This window comes from Daktulosphaira vitifoliae, unplaced genomic scaffold (genome assembly GCF_025091365.1).
Source record: "Daktulosphaira vitifoliae isolate Bord-2020 unplaced genomic scaffold, ASM2509136v1 Scaffold_3, whole genome shotgun sequence".
Classification (NCBI taxonomy): Eukaryota; Metazoa; Arthropoda; class Insecta; order Hemiptera; family Phylloxeridae; genus Daktulosphaira; species Daktulosphaira vitifoliae.
Genome location: NW_026099574.1, coordinates 41,434,540 through 41,450,719, shown reverse-complemented (window position 1 = coordinate 41,450,719; position 16,180 = coordinate 41,434,540). Strand labels below are relative to the sequence as shown.

General features: G+C 24.8%; 1 protein-coding gene across 12 annotated transcripts in view; it reads left to right on the top strand.

Annotated features, from left to right (window-relative positions):
- The window catches only part of LOC126902806 (uncharacterized), a 171,698-nt gene that overhangs the window by 86,403 nt on the left and 69,115 nt on the right, over positions 1-16,180 (top strand). For 11 of the 12 annotated variants that reach the window (XM_050680419.1, XM_050680426.1, XM_050680421.1 and 8 more), the window contains 7 exons: positions 3,515-3,623; positions 4,050-4,272; positions 4,644-4,811; positions 5,479-5,559; positions 5,648-5,845; positions 5,908-6,074; positions 10,349-10,460. In XM_050680419.1, the coding sequence (XP_050536376.1) occupies positions 3,515-3,623; positions 4,050-4,272; positions 4,644-4,811; positions 5,479-5,559; positions 5,648-5,845; positions 5,908-6,074; positions 10,349-10,460 (1,058 nt within the window). Of the gene's footprint in view, positions 1-3,514; positions 3,624-4,049; positions 4,273-4,643; positions 4,812-5,478; positions 5,560-5,647; positions 5,850-5,907; positions 6,075-10,348; positions 10,461-16,180 lie in introns of all 12 variants that reach the window. The other variant, XM_050680417.1, reaches the window with a different exon arrangement.

Genomic DNA, 16,180 nt, shown 5'->3' with positions numbered 1-16,180 from the left:
TTAGGTAACCCTAAAGATACTGTAGGAAAAAAGAAAAATTGGTAATTTGTAAAATACAATAAGAAAGTTTCAATAGATAGATAGTTTCAAAATAAATTTTATGAGCAAACTGAGGGCACAGCAATGGGAAATCCGCTATCACCATATTTAGCAGAATTACGGGTATATAAGAAATTTTTTGTTGGTTGAGGTGTCAGTATGTGTTTAGATTTGATAAAGGTAACATTGTTCTAGAAATACATATCCTAGATTTATTTAGAGTTTGTTGTAGCTTTTTAAGTTAATTATTTTTTATTTTTAAATTAAATTGTTAATATAATTTTAATTCCAAATAAATGTATTTGTTAAAGTCTTCAAAAAAATTTATCATTAAATAGTTAATATTTCAGGATTATGTTAGTCATAATCGTTTCAGAAAATTTTGATTGTTTGTCGTCTGTCATTTCATTTTGTAGGCGTATACAAAGCCTTTCTGATTATATTAATTTCTTTAACTTATAATTTTTCTGTTAACATTAAGATTTCAACTACAATATAGTTCTATTAGAAACAAGATTCTAGAAAGATAGCGTGGCACATTAAGTTCTCAATGAAATGGCTAACACTAAACACATCATAAAACAAACAATATTCAAACAACGTTTTATTTATTTGCTAAGCTACTGTTAATGTAGTGTGGATTCGTAACGATTTTCTGTCGAAACCCCGTAATTTAATACATTTAAAAAAACCTCATGGCATCACTACACAAATATAATTGACATTTTGTGCTCTAATTAATTGAAATCAATCGTAGCATAAGATACCGCTATCTGGCACGTACATCTCTAGTTAAATAAAATAATATAATGAAAAATTGAATATATTGACATACTATATCGTAACCCACAGAAATAAATAATCAATCAATTAAGATGTGATAATGGATAGAGCTAAAAAATTCGAAATGTTTTTTGAGGGTAATAATTTTTTTTCCTGTACTTCAGGTACAAAAATTATTTTATCAACAACTTTTTGTTCTGACAACTAAATAATTTATTTAATAATATTATAATAGAAATAATAATGTTCGCCTAAAAATGGTGTTAATTTGTCTTCACTGGCGAACACGGGAAATAATTTATTTTCTACTATTATTATTATTAACTATAGTTTGTGGTCTACTATTCAGTGTACTTCTGTGTCGTAACCATTTGTATATAACATAATAGTATCAATTTCGATAACCGATAATATTTCCACGAGTATCTCGGAAATTGAAATAGTTAAAAAATCGTTGTAAAACACTAGTATTGATTGCCCATCATTAATATTTGAGTGAATTATATTTATTGTCTATATAACGCCAAGTGTTTTGTATTTTCAATAATTTATTTATACTTTTTTCATATTCGTTTTCACATTTAAATAATAAATATATATTTCGTACATTACTTTTATTCCTGAGCTTTTGTATTTCAAGCATAAAATGACATGCGATCAACACGTTATGTTGAGTAAAATATTCAGTTGATAAATGTCTTGCTTTTTACTCTGTTATTCGTGACGTTTAAGTGTGGCTACGTTAAAAATACTTGTAAAGATATAAATTTTTAACAGTTTTTTATCAACAAATATAATATTTATACTATTTTCGACGAACTGGATATGACATGTATGTATAATAAAAGAATATAGTATACTTAATATAATATGTAAATATTAAAGTATTATCAAAATATTTCTATTTTTGAATTTCAATATTATAAACACGAAAATAATTTTGAAAAAATTAATTGTAATTATATATAAAATGTTAACACGATTATATTATTTAACTCGCTTTATCATAAAATATAGTTCATATTTTTTATACTATTTTAACAAGACATGATATATTTATAAAATGTCTCTTCATAAAATCTCTGTGTTGAAAAATCTTTGTATTATCGGAATAAAAGACTTATACCGATAGGAAATGTCTACTATATTTAGTGTAAGGAAGTATTTTGCAATTAAAAACATGAAGTACTTTTCAAAAGGTTGTGTTTATTCTATATAAGTTCTTTGTCGAAATGCCTTTACACTATTTTCAATTGTCATGAACGTTTGTTTTTTTTTAATTGAAAAAAAAATACATTTTATAAACCAATGACAATTATAATCTATGGTCTCAATAGTCTACTAGGTGCCAATCTTTCTTTATAGAATAACTTGATTGTGGGAATATACTCTTCATGTACTAAGTCAGAAATTTCCTCGTTGTAGGGCAATAATACTTTATTTTGTAACAAGTTAGAAGTTTTCACTAACCGCCGCCCAATATATTTAACAGTGTAACTGCTTATTTCTGGATTATACTTTAATGAGTACCTTTGTAAAATGCGTTCTAATTTATCTTCTATACACACCTAAGCAAATATGAGGCATTGTGCTTTTTTATTTATTGTATGTTAATTACTCGACGGACTTACTACCTTGATTATCACATTATGATCTATGAGTGTGTTTACTAAACGAATAAAAACGGGTTTGTTTGTTTCTATACCAACATTATACTTTTCGTCTTGCCACCACGGGTTGTCTGTATCCGGAATCCAGCGGATATCTGGTTCGGGATCTGGGGCGTGTGGGATGCGTTGTTGGATCAATGGTACTCTAAGGCCAGTATTTTGGTCTAAATAAGTCTTAAGCTGCAAACAAAAATGTTGAAATTTACGATAGAGATGTTTACTTATAATTATATTCAATAGGAGTTAAATCACATAAATACATACAACAGGTTTACATCCATCGAGATCAAACCAGAAGGATATATCTTTCCCGGCCTCAGCAATTAAAGGACGCTCTAATCCCGATCCTTGAAATTCATTTACTAGTGCAGTGATATTTTTAACTATGCGATAAATTACTACCCAACAGTCTTGAGCTTTATTATGGCATTGAATTTCTTCCGGCAAAAAATAAGTATCACTCCATAATGTCATTATATCGACTAAATGAATTTTGATCGTCTGCTTTTTAATGATTAAATCAAAAATTTAAACACCATAGAAACAAAATTTTATTTTAATTTGTACGTCAGAAATTTGTTGCTATTATAATAAAACAATTTATATTTCTGCTAATAATAGATATTTTCATTGGATACAGATTACATGGATTGTAAACTCAATCCAATCGAATATAAAATCGGTTTAGATATCAAATCGAATGTCTGTAATTGAATCTAAAAATACTCTCTATTAAGTTTTACTTAACTCGTAAGTACACCATGTGTTGCCTCATTTAATGTTTTCCTTAGTATTATGGACGTTATTGTTTTTGTGCTGCCGTTTAAATTATTTTTAATAAAAAATAAATGAAATCTTACTAAAACTTTTTTGTGTTTAGCTTTCAAATGAAAAGCAGTTTCAAATGTTTTCCTCGAGTTACATGTAAATGATATAATAAATTGTTAGAAAAACTCATTTTTTTAATGTACGTGTTGAATTTCATTAAGTCATTTATTAATAATTTTTGCCTTTTTTTACAGTGTCCGATTTCACGCAAGAGTTGTCCCAAATGTACGAACAACATGCCGCTGAGCTACAACTATTGGTCACTAATTTTCGGAAGAAAAACAACGATCTCAGGAAAGATAGGTAAGTAAAAGAAAATCCTTTGCCCTGAACATGATGATGGGGAGGGGTAGAATTTAAAACACTTTTCCCTTAACTATTTTTGAAACGTTATTTAATACATTATTTCTACAAAGCATGGTAGACTCAAGGGAAATACGATCCGTTCCAATTTCCGATGTGTGCTAATACATTCTGCGTTAAAGCAGCAACAAAACACGTGTACCAATAATATCAGTCAATATATTTTACAGTTAGTGCTATAAAATGAAATGAAATTTATAAGTGATGAAATACATCTTTTATACAAAAAAGAAGAATACAATGTTTAGGTGCATTGTAATGCACCTAAATATTCTAGTCAAGTATAAAAGCCAAACACAATTTTTTTTTTAAAAGATTTATTTTATAAGTTGAACATTATCTGTGGTGGTTATTTGTTTATTACAGGCCTCCATTTCCTAGCCAATTATTTTACACGTGGGAGACGTTCCTTCAAGAAGTAGAAACAGATTCTAAGTCTATCAGTGACGTAGCCAATGTGCTTACTAGACAGATATCTAGACCAATTTTGGACAGGTCTTTTCACCGTAAAGTGCAATCACGTAAAGTGTTTAGTCAAAGGGATTCGTTAGAAACAATTCTACAGAAAGCTGAAGACAAATTAGCCAAAGTAAGTGACTAAAATACAAATTAGTGTTATTTATGTTTACTCATACGATTTGTTCGCTAATAATTATCAAACAAAATTAAAAGACATTATTTCTTTGATAGAGTTTAAATGTAAGATATATATTAATATATATAAATATATAATAAGAAATTATTGAATATGTATATATTCAGTAATTTCTGATTTAGATTTTATTAATTTAATGAGACAATTTTTGATAAATGTAAAGTTCTTTATGATGATATTTCCATTGGTCCTAATGTAAAACGTTTTTGGAATAAATTAGCCTACCTAGCCCTTCTACATTCATGTATTTTCTAAAAATGTAAAAGATTTTTATTCTACATTAATTTAATGCTGTGTTGTTACAGTGTAGGGATGATTATAAACGTGCATTTCTTGCTCAGTTGTCTTCTCCTAACAGTTCAGCTTCTTTATCCTCATATCTAGATGCACACAACGCTTACGTGACACAATTGCATGCAACTAACGGTATGGTCGATCAATACAATCAATTCGTGTTGCCTCAACTTTTACAAGTAAGTTAATACATTACACTGCACAACAAAAAAAATCAAAATTTTTTTCATCAAACATTGTTATAGTAGATTCTGCATGAAATTCCATCGCTAATTTCGAATCTGGGCTTAAAATTTTCGGTTTCGGATATTTCTTTTGACACAAATTTTAATACTATACAAAATTTTGAGTTTTCCACATTTTTTATATTTTTAGCAAAAATAATTATTATTTGCAATGGGTTAAAAAATCTAAATTAAATAGAAACTGTCATAAACTGTAGGCCAGTTAAAATAATTATAATTATAAATTAAAGCAAAATAATTATTAGAAAAAATTCAGCTTTGATAATTGTAAAATAATTGTCAAAATCAACTTGTTTAGTAGCTTAAACTTGAGTTATAAATCTCAAATTTACAAATACCTCTTAAATATAGCCCATTATATATTTTGAAAAAAAAAAATTTTGTAATGATTTATTAATTACATAATTACCTGATGTTCACTAATTATTGATTATTTAAAAAAATAAGATCAAAATGAGTTTTATAAAAACACATTCGTAATTTTAATCGAAATTCTATTCAGAAACAACAATCATATTATTCGGCGCATAAAAGTTTTGCACAGTGTTAGATATCATTCAAAAAAGATTAATTCGTGTTAACTTTTTTTTACTTATCAAAGGAACTTGAAGAAGTTTATTCGGATCTTTGTTTGACTTTATCAGACGCTGTATTACAAGGATCCGAAACTATATACAACAAAGTAAGCTTTGTATAGTCGTAATTATTCTTTATTTCGTATGTTTCATTTAACTCTTTTTTTACTTTTCTTAATCATCTTTTAATTGTAGTCTAGCGATCAGTCTAAGAGGTATAACGCATTGGGATCACAATGTCGACAATTGACGCCTAGTGCAGATATAGTAGCGTTCACTAGATCTTTGACTCCCTTACCTACCACATCAAGTCCATCACAACGGATTTGTAATTACTGTCCACCTCAAGCTCCAGCTGATACCGAAGGCTTAACCATTGATCCAGTAGTCACGGCAAGTATCGTTTTAATTAATATTTCATATATACTTTCTAATTGAATACTTTATTTACTCAGGAAGCAATGACACAGTTGGCTTTGAAAAATGAATTAGTCGTCGATAGATTAGCTAGTTTGGATATTAGAGCTGGATATGATACAATAAGGGCAGAATTGATGGACCTTGAATCACAGATGAAACAAATACAAGATTCTGTCGAAACACTCAAACGTTTACAACAAAGGTTAAAAAATTAAAATTATTTAATGAATATTGGATGATAATTATGTCAAACTTTTTCTTTTCTAAAAAACTTTACTTCACTGTTAACTTTTAATTTCCAAAATTTAAAAAATGATTTTTCTCATATTTTAAGAAAAATAGTTTATATATAATAAATTTTTGTACATGTACAATTTGAGCATATTACTTTATAATAATCCTTTTGAATTGCCATTTTGATCGTGAAGGAATGCATTTTTTAAATTTCACCTGTTAATATCTCATATAGGTTTTGTATGAGTATAATATATGGTATAATTTCTTTGTAGAATAAAAATTGTTCTCTATGTTGTACCTAGAGAAGAGTAAATATTTTAAAGCCTACTATATTTTCCTCGTTCGTAGTTTATCCTGTGAATACAAAGCGAATATTCGTGTCACTAAAACGTACCAGTGAAATGTTTTATTATAAACAAAACGTCGTAGATTACTATAGAATTATTATTATTTATCGCCATCTAGATTACCATACATATAGATACTATTATTTTTCCCATATAAATCTTTTGTGTTTTTCTGAAATAATCCTGAAATGGCCTAAATAAATAAGAAAATTGAATATTTTACAAGGAATCAATATTACGTTGTTTATTCTGCTATTTTAACTTGTACTTGATTTGGTTGGATTTCATCATTTTATAAAGTTTCGTTTATTGTATCAAAGATCAATTTATCAATTTTCTTTTTCTTTTATGTGTTCATTTACTTTCTTCTAACAAAAAAAAGCTATAATATTTTATTCTTTTGTTATAAGTTAATTTTCACTTGTAGTTAACTACAATAGTTATGAATTGTGTGAATATTATTTTTAATAGCTTCAGAAATATTTAGCTTGTTAATAACCTAAGTTGTGAATGATGTGAAGCATTTAATGTTTAATCATAGAATTAATGGAATTTAAGTTAGAGTGTGATACGACTTGTTAGAATTTAGCAATTAAGACAAATAAAGACAAGCCATGTGACACTATGATGTGAAGGTGAATCTCACCCAGGAAGGTGTTTACTTTTTAGTGCATTATAGTTAAAATGTCTAGGTAACCTTGATTTAAAGTATGACAGATTTAACGACAAGCTTTTAAGAGCTTCTACAACATACATTCGTTTTGGGAATTACTTTTCAATTATTTAATAAATATTAACATGTAATGAATTAAATATTGAATAAAAGATATATTTTTTAAAATAAAATTTAGATTAGTTTATATATTCATATTGCTGAAAAAAACCTTTTCAGGAATTTAAAAATATTCTATAGATTAATTAAATATTATAATGTTAATTAAGTAAAATCAAGTACAAAATATTTGTACGGTACGAATTATGATAATAAAAGTCAATATTAAATACTAAACAAATTATTTATTCATTAGGTGAGGTACTTTTAAAGGTAATAGGTTAAGGTATTTTACGTATGTTAACATTTTGAATTGGTAAACATTACCGGCTTACAGGAATGTAATTGACTTTCTACGAAAAGGGTGTATTTTTTTTTTCTAAGCCCATTAAGAGTTATATCCTGGTTCCCTGACTATGAATTCATATTGAATCTTTGAATATTAGTGTTAATTTTAATTTACTCAAAATAATACATTTATTACATTTAAATTTTGTTATAAATGTTTTAAAGCTTTTATGAATATGTATTATTTGTCTTCAGCTTTGTGCTGACGTTTCGAACTCGTTGAAGAGTTCATCTTTTAAACTGCTGTCAGCATAAGACTGAAGAGATCAAACTTGTTAGTTGCATTCATTGTAAACGTCTATAATTATCAATTTATTAATTTATGTAAATTATAAGAATATATTTGTATTATTATATGTTGAATAATTGTTTTTACTTAAGTTATCAGACATGATTTTACATTTTATTACACATAAGTAATAATTTTCAAATATTATGTATTTATTTGTATAATATATTTTTACATTTAATTGCCAGTTGATAATTAAATATACTTTTTTCATACTTTTATTTTATATAAGTATCACTATTTGAATAAATATGTTCATTTAAGTTTTATAAAATTTTATTTGTGAAAACAAACCCATATAAATATTGTAAATATTACTTTTGTTTTAGTCCCTTTGAAATGTCATCCGACTATTATAAAAGTAATAAGACCTAAACTTGAACTTTCAAGTAAACAAATTTTTATTTTATTTTTATTATTAAATACAAGTATTTAATAAAAAATCATTATTGTAATGAAATTATATTGAGCCAGACAATTAATACTTGATTTTTTAGAAAAACAAAATCTTATTTTTATTTACATCTACAAGAAAATGACCTGATAATTAAAATCAAAATCTTATATAATTAAAAATACTATATGATTTTTTTTTATATAATATAATGTACAGTTATTTTGTTTCATGTATGTTACTTTGAACATACAATAAATAGTAAAAATTATTTACAATTTTATTTTTATTATTAAATTGTGGAATTCAAATGGAGTGCATAAAATAAAATAAGTTTGTAACTAGTGAATTTTTTCTCTTATACCTATAATAGGGTATTTCTTCTTATTATAATATTCTAATTAATTGGTGTATAGTAATTTTTACAGTAGTCAATATACATTTTTATTAAAAAAATTATTAGGGTCTGACTATTTTACTTTTATTTTATTAGACTACTGCAATCCATTCTAATTAATTCATATACATATAGGGTGACTTTACCAAACAATGAATATTTAAAAGTTTTTTATCTTTTTAAGTTTTAATTTATATTTTGATATCACACTCATAACATTATAAAATATTTGCACTCTAATAAATTCCCTGTTATATTAATGTAAAGTATTTATAATTAATTATCACAAAATATTCCGTATTAAATGTTAAAAATTGACATTTTCCAGTAAATAAATAGTTAAGAATATTGCATCTATAATTGTGATATTGCAGTAGGACTTAATTTAGATATTTTTTCTGTCATATATTCTATTAGCAACAACTATTACAATCAGTAATATTAAAATTTAAATTGTACTATTATTTATACTAATATATATTTTCTAAATATTTCAATAACTCAATGTTATCTATATAATATACAACAAAATATTACATCAACTTTAAAAAAAAAAATAATTTTTTAAGGTAATGTTAAGCTAACTAGTAAAAATACTTCCTAATTAATTTTTTTTCTGTAGTTGAAGGACTTGTATTTAATTATGCCATTTTGTTAATTTTGGTATATTTTCTGAATATTTTCTACTAAAAATATGATCTTGTTTTTAATTGAGAAAAATATACCACAATAGGCACTTATATCTATGTGCATGTGTAAAATATATATTTTTTATATTAAATTAAGACTTGAGATTTCTAGATATACTTATTTTAAACTATGACTTTTTCTTAAGATCATTGAAATATTGAAATGGTTTTTTATACTTAGATATTTTTTCTTTAAGTATAAAAATTAGGTAAAATAGTTTACCTAATTTGATATATTTTAGTGTCATATATGTGGTATATTTGTACATTTTTTTTATATCATATGATATTTAGTCTTAAATCTATAAAACATATAGGAAAGAGTTATCTCTCTGCTATAGTGTGAATAATATAGATAATCATTCTAAACCTTATAATGAATTCAAAACCTTTAAATTGTGTTTATTTAATTTTATTAAATAACTAATGCATGTCGATTACATCGAAGTTAAGTAAACGAAGAAAAAAGAAAGTATTTTTATCAATTATTACAAAAAAAATAATGTATATAAATAGATATATTAATTGTTCTATTAAGTTGTATTTACTGATTGCTAATTACATATCTTAGCCTTGTTGTATTTAGTAAAATAAATGTCAGCAATAAAAAATTAAAAAGAAATAACCGTTAATGAGTTTCTGCACTAAGTCGATGTTATTGTATTCTACTTACTACTGTACAATTATTACCTTTTTAGATATATCCTTATAGTTAATTATATCTTATTCTACGTATTTAAGAGGAAAAGACTAATAACTTATGACAAATTTATTATGCAAATATAAATTTTATTGGCTATAACATATGAAAAAATGTTAAATAATTAATAATGAATTTTTAAAAAATTAGTTAATTAAAAATAGATACTGTACTATGACAGCATTATTTTTTGAATTAAATTTTGTACTTCGTTTAAAGTTTGACAATTTACTATCTGAAATAATAAATAGTTTATTTTAATTTATGGCATTTTTTTTTAATATTAGTTTTTTTTTTCTACAGAAGCCTAGAACAGTCATTGTTTAGTAAAGCCAATGAATTACAGGAAGATTTAAGTATAAAAAGATTCGAATTAAGAACAGCGCAAATGCATTTGGCAGCCGTCAAGTCACAAGTAAGTACATTCATGATAATAAAAACATAAATGTATTACTGATATTTTATTTATGAACAACAACCAATATTTGTTGTTAATTAAAATAAAATAAATATGACAAAGAATAAGAATAATTGTAGCATTATTCTTTAAATATTAAATACAATGTTTTTTTTTTTTTTACGAAACAGATAGAATAATTTTCTAGTAATTGAATTAATAAATTAGCTCTATCGATAATGAAGGAATGTCTTCTTTTTTATATTAGTTATAAATATCTACCATTAATCTACATTTTATTAAAAAATATTTTTTGTCATATAATTTATCGTGCTGGCACAACGCATTCATTTTTGGTTTTTAAGCCGGGAAATTAATTTTCATATGTTAGGGATTATTGCCTTTATACTCTGAATGATTCAATAGTCTTCATCTGATAAAATTAATACAACGCAACTAGACCAAGATTAATTATCCGTTACTAAAAAATGCATTTTTCATGCTTATTGTCGTTATTAATAAAAATATTTGTATATCAATTATAATGTATATAACCAAAAATTAATTTTTTATGAAATCGTGTTCTCTCAACAAAAAGCGTGTTTTGGGTCTTTCGTTTTATTCTGTAGAAGTCTTTGATTGTACAATTTGATTTCTATAACTAATAATACTGATACCGTAATTGCTTAAAGCATTCAGTTTCTTTTTGAAAATCAATAGTATAATGATTTAATTTGGTTATTTTGAAAGCGACACAAATTAACAGCATAGACCTCCCGTTAAGGGGGTACAAAATTAATGTTTAACTTGGGTCTTTTTTTTTTGTATGTTACTCATTTCTTTTTTTGCAGTATCCTTTATTAGATATTTGTTTAAAATGACAAATATCTTTTTTTTAACTATCTTTTTTTCATGTATAAAATTGAATTATTAAAAAATATGGAATGTTTCTAATTTAGTGTGCTATTAAAAAAAAATAGACCCGATAAGATACAAAAATTTTAGTTGGGTATAATGCTCATTGAGTGTATTTGTATTCTATGCAATCAGTAATTATATCAATAAATAACATTAAAAGGATTTTATATTAGTATAATTTCACTTAAGATATATTTTTCTTATTTCCTCTAAATCGACTCAGAATATGTACTTTTTAGGTTCTAGTTAAATTTGAATCCAAAACTCTCTACATTGTTAATAAACCTCCAATAAGAATATCTAATAATTAGTTTATTTTATTATGAACAAAAATAATATCTATTTAACCATTATTTCTATCAATTCAATAGGATTAACTAAAATTTATTTTACTCTACGAGTATCATATGGATTTGTTATATATACACAAAAAAAAATGTGCAAAAAAAATATTTTCGGACGTGAGTTTATTATATGCCCTTTAGCAATTTAGTTTGCAAACCCACCTTTGGTTAAAGGATCCAAATTATACCTCACGGCGCCAATGAATTGTATAAAATAACATTCATACTTGTATCAATCTTCAGTAACGAGCCATTGTTACCAAGGATACCGTTTTCAAAGCAAAAATAATTATACATACTGTGGTACGAAGATGCTACTAGTTTTATTTAAATTTTATAATCCACTCTAAAATTATTAAAAAACATTTTAAAACATGCCACTAAAATTAATTTTTTAACTTGAACTATAATAATGAAATACTCTGAAAGTTAGTAAAAATAGATTAAACTATCAACGGTTATTTATGCAACGGATTATAACGTCTTTTAAATATAATCAGACGCATTATATATGTCAAAATACCGCAATGCTGCATTAGGTAACCTTAAATCTTAAGTGCAAAGTGAATTAGGTCACCAAAATATAAGAACATTGCACGATGATTGCCAATATATATTAAATGGTTTTAGTAGATCATGATCAAAAGCGCGAAAATAAAAGTAATTAAATGTTGACATAAACAAGATAAAGTATTATTTACATATAATATTTATTATATTATTAGGGCTATATTTTAATTAATTCTCCTCGAGTAAAAAATACAACATTTCTGAAATATATAAACTAAAAAATAGTGTACAAATATTATTGTTTAAAAAACTTCTTTTATTTCAAGAGAGAAATTTAATTTAATACAAATTTTCAATACAATTTAAATTAAAAGCTATTACTTTGATTTTAATCTAAGACTTAGATACATTTCATTGATTATTATGATGATATACAAAGAGATATTCTTATTATAACTATGACCATAACATTTTAACAAATTATTCACGAAAAATCTATTAAATTTTAAATATTTCCCAAGAAATCATCTGATTTTATTCATTGAATAAATAATCATTTAAAATATTAAATGACTTAAAAATAACAATTTTTTAGAACTCGATTCATCTTAAAAGATGATTTTTTTCAACATTTTTATTACATTTCAATTTATATATTTATATATCAAATTTCTATGATCCATTAAGTAAATTCGCAAATATTGATAATATAATACAGACGAATTTATCGAAATTGTAAAAGTTTCTAGTTAATACAAAACATTAATTACGGTTTATATTTATTTAATATCACTTTCTTCTCAAAAGATTTGAATTATATTAAGACTAGACTCCTTCAATATCTGTGTTTACTATGTATTCTGATACTTAAAAATATATGCTGTTAAATTCATTAATAGACAAATAATGAATACCATAAAAATTTTAAGTTTATTAGTTTTATTCTATATTTTAAGGTTTAATTATTTATATAGTATGTATAGTTTTAATTTAAAAACCTTCAAATTACCCATCACAGTATGGAAAATATAATATAAAAGTTTTGAGAGTAGATAGAAAAGTTTAAATATCTAAGTCAAAGTTAACAGTTAGTAGATAAATACTCTTTTAATTATGATATTAATTCGGATAGGTCAAACTAACTGGAGTATTTAGATTTATTAAAAGGCAATATAAAATGAATTTAATATTTGATTAAATCTTATCACTATATGTCTTAGAATTATTTCAAAGGATATTTATATCTTTGTACTCGAGCATTCTGATAACTGATTTTAGGCACAATTCCAGATAAAACTCTACTTGAGAAAAGTACTTCTTGTATGAAACGGCTTTAAAGCCAAAACGTTTTGCTGGTGTATAATATCTACTGTTAACCATTGTAGTCTAGGCGGTTACCTAACGAACGTAATGTCAACCCCAGGAAATAGCTTAAGGAATAGCTGTGACCTACACTTGGTTCACCGATGTACATTACCTTTACTATGAGCTCTCTTAAGTTTACTATGCGCTACCGTGCGGCGATAAATTGTGCTTCAACTTCCTATAATTAAAATTTAATTTAAACTGGCTATTAGATGCGTTTATTTTAATGGTCCCATAAAATAGTATTTATCAGTACCTCAAAATTATTCGAATACTTCCGAGAATTGAAAATAATATTACCATGCATTTAAGAAGTGAATGTTGGAATTCGAAATTTTATTTGTATTTTGTTTCCTTTGATCATTAAAAACATGATAATGGTTATATTTATTAGTTTTAATTAGTGCTCTTAAAATGTAGTATAATTAAATTGATATGACTTATATGAATTATTAACATTTTCTTTATGAAATATGCAATGAGAATTGAATTGTAGGATTGACTGAAACACTGAATTAATTGGCTAATTTAACAATTACCGTTGTATCATTTGTGCGTTACAACTTTTTTCGCTTCATATTTTACTAACTTTATCATAATGTGATATGATATTCAAATGCTTAATATTGTATAAACATTTACCGTATTTGAAATGTTATTATTTAAAAAGCAATTGGTATATACCGCGTATTCAGTACACATATCTAATGTAACTGAATGTATGTATAACTTAACATTATGTAACATTGATCCGTTTAAAAAACCATTCGCACGTGGCAAGTTAATGGATTTCCATACACAATTTCTTCGACTATTTGTCCTTATTATGTTCTAATGAAATGCACACGATCGTTTTACGGAATTCAGTAGTCCACAACCGAAATTTTTTTTTAAATACAAAGAAATATGTCTTCTTTGTAGTTTGAACGGGCAGGTGTACAAGGATGGGGTGGTATAAAGTTTGTTTAGGGAAAGTCGACGTGTTGATGTTTTTGATGTAACAAGAGTGTCTCGATGGACCTAATTGTTTACGTTTATAACTTTTTATGCAATTATCGTTTCGTTGAATTTTTTTTTTTAATAATTATTGCTATACTACGTTTAATGCATATTTTTTATTAGTTAACACTAATAAAAATATAATAATGATAATAATTTTTTTTTTCAAAATATCAAAATAGAAATTATTTTTCTTACGAAAAATTTTGATGAGTTGATAAAAAATTTAAAGCAAGTACTTATTGAGAAAATAACTAAAAAAATTGCTATTTTATATTTTTGAAAAAAAAATAATTAAAAATTAATTTTTTTATTAGTGATATATAATAAAAATTATGAATGAAACGTAGTCTAAAAAATCAATAATAATTAAAAAACAAATTTTTTTAAATGATCCATCCATATATTAATTAATATTATTCTTCTAACAAATAAATAATAATAAGTTCTTTCATAAAACCAACAAAAATTATCCTTTTTTCATTATAAGATAAATAAATAATATAAAAAACCCAGCACAGGGGGGTCGCGGCACAGTGGTGACGTGGCATAGTTGGATCAAGTATAATGATATCTGACAGTGATTAAAATCACTATCAAAAAAAAACGCTTCGATGCAAATCTTTAGATAGTGTTTAATTTTAAAAAATTGGTGGATTATTCCAAAAGCTTCATAAACTGCTAGTTCCTTATTAATATCCTGATTAAGATAAAGTATGTCGAATGAAAAAGGGATTATTAAAAAATAGTATTTCCCATAAAAAAATTATATTGATCAATACACTTTTCAATAAGTTATAGCATTATAATGTTAAAAATGTAAAAAATAAAATTGAGAATTTTCACACAATAATAGCATTTGGTAGCCATTTTCACCTTGAAGATAAAATAAAGTCCGAAATTTTTTTTTTCCATGATAAAGTATATTACATTAGCTTTAATTTAAGATATATATAAAAGTGTCAGACTTTCCGGAACACTTTCAAAATTTAAGTTGAAAAAGTCAATTTTTTGTGAAAAAGTTGTCATTTTGAATCCCCCCCTGTAGGCAGGTAAAAAGTCAGATTTATAAAAAAAATATACCAAATGATAGGTAAAGACATCATGCATCTACAAAAAAAAGAATTATATTGATCCATACATCTTTCGAGAAGTTATAGCATTATAAAGTTAAAAATATAAAAAAGAATTTTTTTACAAAAATCGTATTTTTTTTATTAAGTTTAATGTCTGTTTTCACCATGAAGATAAAATAAAGTCCGAAATTTTTTTTTACCATTATAAAGTATATTACATTAGCTTTAATTTAAGATATATATAAAAGTGTCAGACCTTCCGGAACATTTTCAAAATTTAAGTTAAAAAAATTAATTTTTTGTGAAAAAGTTGTCATTTTAAACCCCCCTTGTGGGCAGGTTAAGGGTTAAATTTATGAAAAAAATATACAAAATGAAAGGTAATGATATTATGCATCTATATAAAAAAGATTTATATTGATATGTTCATTTTTGAAAAAGTTATGGCACTTTAAAGTAAAAAAAATTGAAAAAATTTCGAAAATTAGCGATTTTTAAATTTGTAATTTTTTAGGAGGTTTCCCCC